Raw genomic sequence first — 7500 nt, forward strand, 5'->3', positions numbered from 1 at the left:
GACCAGAAGACCATTATTTTTGAACTTTTTGTACGTTCTTTTCTTATTGAATTTAACTGGGTACCAAAACTAACATCGTTCCTCTCAATCATTCTTTTAGAATTTGTTTGGCGATACACGGTAGCCTACTTAATTTCTTTTCTTATCTTCATTAGGTCATGCCATGCTTCCACTTTCAATCATATATATATTAAAAAAGAAAAAAAAGAAAAGAAAAAAAAAAGAATATGTATTAACAGCAAACAAAATGGATGGGCATACACAAATTACCTACCTACAAACAGAGTGATTCAGTCAGGAATAAAATCATAATTCACACCTGACAATAGTTGTTTGTTTGTTTTTTCAACCATGATTTCAGTACAGTCACCACAACTGCTTATGATCCAAATGAACAGACAAGAATTATCATCAATGCATAGGCTGATAGGATAATAATAATAGAAAAAACAAAAAAAAACAAACAACTCCACTCTTTTATCACTGACAGTAGTATGCTGTTATCTCAATCGGATTACAGAGAGAGAGAGAGAGAGAGAGAGAGAGATAAGAGAGGTCCAGTATATAATTTTGACACAATACATCACAGCAAAGCAAACATATACACACGGTGTTCTGTGCCAAACAGAACACGTTTCTATATTATGTACAGGGAAGAAAGCAAAAAGTTCGAAGATCGAGTCGACGACACTCACACTTTGGTGGGTGGGACAGACAGACTTTTTATTTTTATTTATTATTATTTTTTTTTAAAGAACAAGTCTGTGTGTGCTGTCCAGACCCCCTCCTCCTCCCCCCTCCTCTCCCTGGCCTCCCCTTCCCCCGGTAAAAAAAAAAAAAATGTTCAAGTTCAAAGTCATGCGACGGTTGTTGTTCAGATCTTTTGGGAGGGCTTGGTTGATGAGGAGAAATGTAAATGGATGGCGGGGGTGGGGGCGTGGGGTGGTGGTGGTGATAGTGGTGGGGAGGGTGGGGGGTGGTGAAGGGGTGGGGGTCAGGAAGAGTGAGAAGGGATTCAGTGGAGGGGTGGTGGTGGTGGGGGGGGGGGGGTGCCGTTGATGATAAATAGCTGTACAAGGTTTCACAGGGTATATATGGGGTACATGGTAAAAATCAATGGAGAGACATGAGGTGTGTGTGTGTGTGTGTGTGTGTGTGTGTGTGTGTGTGTGAGACTTCATATGTAAGAACACAAGACTGGGCAGGGCAGACATCTGTTCCCAGTCGGAAGCGCGCTTCACGTGCATGTCTGAGTAAACACACACACACACACACACACACACACACACACACACCAGCCTCCCTTCCTCCCTCCCACCCACACCTACGTTCTAAGAGATCAACAAAGGAGGGAGTACAGGAGGAGGAGGAGAAGGGGGAGACACCCCATCATTAGCAAAACAAAGCAAAACAAAACAAAACAATGCATTCGGTAAAGTCACGTCAAACGTTAAACGTGAAATCATGACGCGACTCTGGAAATTAATGAGTCTGTAAATGATAATACCCTTTTATGAAAATAGTGTCTCACTTTTCACTAAAAAAAAAAAAAAAAAAAAAAAAAAAAAAAAAAAGCAACCGTGTCATTGTATACAAAGGAAACAAATTCTCATATGGGAGACACACATGTACACAAACACAAACACACACATGCACACATTAGCTTTTTGAAATAAGGTTTACAATCAGTTCGGTCCATCCGTGAGACATTAGGGTCCTCCAGTCCAAAGGGGGAAAGTATCAAAAGTAACGACGTGCACTCTCTCCCCCTTAATAGCCATTCTTTTCCACCACCACCACGTCTGAAGAGTCCACAGCCGCCTTGTATATAGTCAGACATAATGGAAACGTAGAGGTTAAAAAAAAAATAAAAAAAAAAAAAAGGATCTTCATGTTCAACTGAACAATTGTATAACAAATCATATCAAGCATACATGCACAACTCACTGTGAAGGTAATGTCACTGGGGGAAAAAAAACAACAAAGAAAACAAAGAAACTGGATTTCTCAACCTCCCCACAGACATGCGCAAGCTTTCCAAACTAAATCATTTGATAAACGAATTAAATCAGAAACAAAACACATGCAAAAATTATTGTGAAAAAAAAAAAAAAAAAAAAAGAAAGAAGAAAGATACATCGGATTTCTCTTCAGACTACACTTGAGGCAAAATAGTAAGACTACCAAATAAAAACAAACATGGAAACGAAAATAAAATGAAACTCAGGATGTAAAAGTCTCTCTCTCTCTCTCTCTCTCTCTCTCTCTCTTGCCATGAAACTTGTTTTAACGTTGGTCAGTGACAAATAACATCTTATAATCAAGTAACAGGTAACAACATTAGGAATGGAAGAGGAATGCCTATTAGACATAAAGAGAACATCTTAAACTTACGGTCCCACACTTGATTATTGGCTGATTGGTCTTTGAAACATATCAGAATAAATCGCGGAAAAAAAAGAAAAAAAGAAAAAAAAAAAGAAAAGAAAAAAGTATAGAAAAGATAATGGAATGCCATACCAACAACTTTTCAAATGGTCCCCAAATTTTCGTCGTAATAATCTATGTTCTTCTTCGGCGCACGTACAAAAACAACAACAACAACAACAAAATAGAACCAAAACGAAACCAAACAAACTTTTGTTCAAAGCCTCACGAACAAAAAAGAACGAAACTTTATTTGAATTGATTAAATCTTCTTTAAATTCGATCCACTTCACATTGCATCACACGTACATGTGACAGACGTTACCACAACTTCCACAGTAAACAGATCTTCCTTGCTTTATTTTTGTTTATATATTAAAAAAAAAAAAAAAAAAAAAAAAAAAAAAAATCAGTATCAAACTTTTCACTGAATGTGTCTGGAACACAATACGTTACAAGAGGTTTAAAGACTGTTATACACATCATTATTTTCTTTCTTTCAATATAGACAGTTGTTAGAGCACTCCTCTTAGTTGGGAACATAAGTCGTTATCGCTCACAGTGTGTGTGTGTGTGTGTGTGTGTGTGTGTGTGTGTGTGTCGCTGCTGACTAAAAAGAATAGGCGGCAACTTTCTGACTCACCACACGACCGGCCCTCCTCCCCCCCCCCCCCCCCAACCCTACTCCTCTCAAACCCCCAGCATCGGTAACAGGTGAAATGATCTCATAAACAAAGTGAAAGATAAAAAAAAGCCCTGGAATAATCATTTTGCTTATAATAATCTAAAATCAGCAGTCAGCACAACAGCATAAAGGAAAAAAAAAAGAAAAAAAAAGTCGGCACAATACACACAAAGTAAATATCGCCTGCCAGTCATAACTTTCAAACTTTCACACACACACACACACACACACACACACACACACACACACACACACACACACACACACATTTCAGATACTTTTTTTTTCATTTACATATGGTGAAAGCTGCAAAAGGTAACTAGTTCAGCTTCATATGATGCTTTGGCTTTCTTCGTCCAAACCCCAATACTCAGATCAATCAAATCACGACGAACACAAACCTCGCAGCTCATGATACGAGGCATGAATGCAGGGAGAAAATTCTATGAGACTTCATCATCATAACGTCTGACATGTTGAACAAATCCGCGTCCTCACACACACACACACACACACACACACACACACACACACGTACACAGACTTCATCATAACGTCCTGACATGTTGAACAAAATCCCGCGTCCTCACACACACACACACACACACACACACACACAAAAGCAGTTGACATTTTTCCAGCCTGACGATCATCATGAAAAGTCACGCCTTTGCAGAATAGAAAACTGATGATGATGATAAAGTCACGTTCACGTTCAAACTGTGTCAGTGGAGTGAATGCACTGGGCTGAGAAACAAGCCGCCACCAAAACGCGGATATTTTTGTTTTGTTGTTGTTGTTGTTCTTCTTCTTGTTTTATACATTTAATTCAGAGTTTTCTTCAGTTTTGCCACACACAGCACAGCACAAAAGTTCTACAAGGTTGACACATGTCTAATAGCAACAACAACACAAAAAAACAAAACAAAAAACAACAACAACAACAACAAAAAACAGAAAAACACCACCACAAGGACCAGAACACATGGCAGCAGATCGTCAGTTTTTTTGTGTGTGTTTGTTTGGTTGGTTTTGTTTTGTTTTGTTTTGTTTTTTTGTTTTTACAACATTATTGTTCTGTTGGTGTTTATATCACCGTCGTTCTATAAATCCGTGTAAACATCAAAATAAATACATACATCAATGTTCCTGTCCCAAAACTTAAATGGGAAGGGGGAGGAGGAGGAGGGAGGTGGAGGGGGGAGGGGGTAGAGGGGGATGGGGGGGATGAAGAAAGGGTGGAGGTGACGTGTCGGAGTGGGGGTGGGGTGGGGTGTGGTGGGGAGGGGCACTGGGTCTGGATGGAGATTACCGAGACTTCTTGGAGTAAAAGTGTTTTAAAAGAAAAGATACCCATGTTGTACCAGTGGTTAAGTGTTGTCAGTGAAGTGTGCCAAATCCATCTTTTAATTTTGTTTTGAAGAAGTGTGTGAGAGAGCGTGTTACGGGTATGTATCACCCGAAAAGTCTTCTCTCTCTCTCTCTCTCTCTCTCTCTCTCTCTCTGGCAACTATCAACTTCACTGAGTCAGGATGTGTTTGGATGCAAGGTATGGTGTGTTGAGCTGTGCCCCCAGAATAAAAACAACAACAACAACAAAAAACAAACAAACAAAACAACAACAGACCAACCCATGCTGCGTTTTTTTGTTTTGTTTTTCTGATTGTTTTTTGTTGTGTTTTTTTTTTTTATGTGAGTGAGTGTTTTTTGTGTGATTTTTTCCCCCCGCGCAACACATTTTTGTCAATGGAGGTGACAAAGAAAAAGTCCATTCGGTTTGCAGGGTCGGGGAAAAAAAACGGATGTGTGTGTGGGGGGGGGGGGGGGGGGGGGGGGGGGGGGGGGGGGGGGGGGCATCAAATTCAGACCCTTACAAGCAGCCGACTACAAGGTACATGGCAGGTCGATCCTGTCAAGACTGAACGCCAAAGACGAGGTTGAGTTCAACAGCCATCCTGGCTGACACTTGCCCTTATTAATAATTATGGTCATCAATTTGATCAGGGTTGCGGTTCTGGGAGAACTGCCGTGGCTGAGTGAGAGAAGAAGAAGAGAAGCGGGTGTGTTGGGGTGAGGGTGTTGAGGAAGTGGGGGCGAGGGGGTGTTGGGGGTGTACACACTTTGACCGAACAGTTGTGGTGCCGCCCTTCAGTTTGTTTGTGGATGAGATCCTACTGCAGAGATGGGTTAGGGGTGGGTGGGTAGTACTGGGGTGGGGTTTGAACCCCCGGGCTATGTGGAGCAGGCGATGGGAGCACCACGGGACACCTTCACCTCGTACCCCTCCTTGCTACTGCCACCAGACACACCCTCCTCCACCTCCTCCCCCTCCACCTCCTCTCCTCCGCCAGCACCAGCACCCTCCTTCTCCACCACCACCCCGTTGACCCCGTCAGCGTCCTTGACCTCGCTGTTATTGTTGAGGACTGGGGCAAGTGGTAGCGGGGGGGACGCTGCCGACACGTCCTGCGCCTTTTCCGCCCGGCCGTCCACCAGGGTCAGATCTTCACCCGCCGAGTCAATGTCGGCGTCGCCCGCGTCGTCAGACAGCGGCAGCTCGTCTTCGTCTTCCACGTCGTCCACGATCGTCAGGTCGCTCGTCTTCTCGTCCTCGGGGTCCGAGAGGTCCTTGAGGGGCGCGGCCAGGTCATTAAGGGGCGTGGCTAGGTCCTGAGAGGGTGGGGCTTGAACGGCAGGGTCATTGAGAGGGTCCAGGCTCTTGGCCAGGAAGCTGCGGATCTCGCTGTAGTAGGCGTCGTCCTTCTGTTCCAGCTCGGCCGTTGGGGAATCTGAGACGTTGGGCCCCTCCTGTCAAGAGACAGAAAAGAAAAAAACCCACTTTGCGTTAACAGGTGGCTGTTGATTGTATAATAAAACATCTCCTGCAGCATTCCGAAGAAATAAAAACCGAACACTGCATAGAAACGTCATTACATCATTTAGAAGAAGAAGAAGCAGCAGCAGCAGAAGAAGAAGAAATAGAAGCAGAAGAAGAAACCCTTGTCAAATGACGAAACACTTGTGTGACAAAGTATCTACTATAGACAGTGTGATGACTTAGTGACGTTTGATTATCATTGGCAAACATCCACAACATTTAGCAGAAAAATAAATATCAAAGACCAAACACTTGTCTGGTGCCATAGATAAAAAAAAAAAAAAAAAAAGGTACATTGCAGGAAAACATGCAGAATGATAATGTAATGTTTAATCACTGCCATCTATATCAGATGACATTGATAAGAATACATATCAACAAAATATGCAGAATGATAAATGGATGTTGAATTATTGCTAAACACTCTACATCATGTACCAAAAAGTTAAAACACTTTTCTGACGAAACGGATTGAGTCTATACCTGCTGTTGGGTAGAATGATGACTTAATAGGGGGAGGGGAGGGGAGGGAGGGGGGGGGAGGGGGGGCGGGGGGGGGGGGGGGGGGGGGGGGGGGGGGGGGGGAAGAAGCAGCAGCTTGTTATCGCTCAACGAGACAAAACACTCCACAGCCAAAGTACACCACCAATGACTGCAGCGGACTTCCAATTGGGAACAGGAGTCTGTCTTGTCCTGTCTGTTGTTCTACATAAAGTCACACACCGACACCGACACACACACACACACACACACACACACACACACACACACACACAGACACACAGACACACACACACACACACACACACACACACACACTGTACCAATGACCTGGCAACGAAATGTCTGAACCCTCACCTGCTCGTGTTTCTTGAGGTGTCGGTCCAGATTGGTCTGCTGGCCGAAGGAGCGGTCGCAGAGCGGGCAGCGGAAGGGCTTCTCCTTGTTGTGGATGTTGCGCACGTGGCGCTGCAGGTTGGAGGAGATGCTGAAGGACCTCTCACAGTACTTGCACTTGTAAGGCTGCTCCCCGGTGTGGGTCCTCAGGTGCCGCGTCAGGTTGGCTGAGCGCGGGAAGATCTTGCCGCAGAACTTGCAGGCGTAGCGCTCCTTCAGCTTGTTGCTGTGATGGTGGCCGGACCCGGCCGCCCCGGCCGTGGACACCGCGGGCGACCCGAAGGGGAACGGTGTGTGGTGGGGGTGTGGGTGGGGGTGGGGGGCGTGCGGGTCGGCTCCTCTCCCTCCGCCCGGCTTGTCCAGCTTCAGCATGGGCGAGGAGGAGGAGGAGGCGGCGGCGGCGGCGGCAGCGAGGGCCTTGTCCAGTTCTGGCCTCAGCATGGACAGGTGGCCCAGCCCGGGGAAGGAGCCGTGGAGAGGCGGCATGGGGAAGCGGGGGAAGACGAACTTGGCCAGGTCCTGCTGGTACGACAACGACAGCGGCTTCTCCTCCTTCATCCGCAGCATCGACTCCACGAAGGACGGAGGCGCGGCGGGGAGCGGGTAGGGCAGG

The 7500-nt window shown here is 45.2% G+C and overlaps 1 protein-coding gene across 1 annotated transcript in view; it reads right to left on the minus strand.

Moving 5' to 3' along the window:
* Positions 1 to 4997: 4997 nt before the first annotated feature.
* Positions 4998 to 7500, minus strand: part of LOC143287362 (uncharacterized) — a 61161-nt gene continuing 58658 nt past the window's right edge. The window contains exons 6-7 of the mRNA XM_076595328.1: positions 6849 to 7500; positions 4998 to 5920 (exon numbers count right to left, since the gene is read on the minus strand). The exon at positions 6849 to 7500 is cut by the window's right edge and continues 1004 nt beyond it. Coding sequence (XP_076451443.1) covers positions 5345 to 5920; positions 6849 to 7500 — 1228 coding nt within the window. The 3' untranslated portion in view covers positions 4998 to 5344. The remainder of the gene's footprint in view (positions 5921 to 6848) is intronic.

This window comes from Babylonia areolata, chromosome 11 (genome assembly GCF_041734735.1).
Source record: "Babylonia areolata isolate BAREFJ2019XMU chromosome 11, ASM4173473v1, whole genome shotgun sequence".
NCBI classification, from domain to species: domain Eukaryota; kingdom Metazoa; phylum Mollusca; class Gastropoda; order Neogastropoda; family Buccinidae; genus Babylonia; species Babylonia areolata.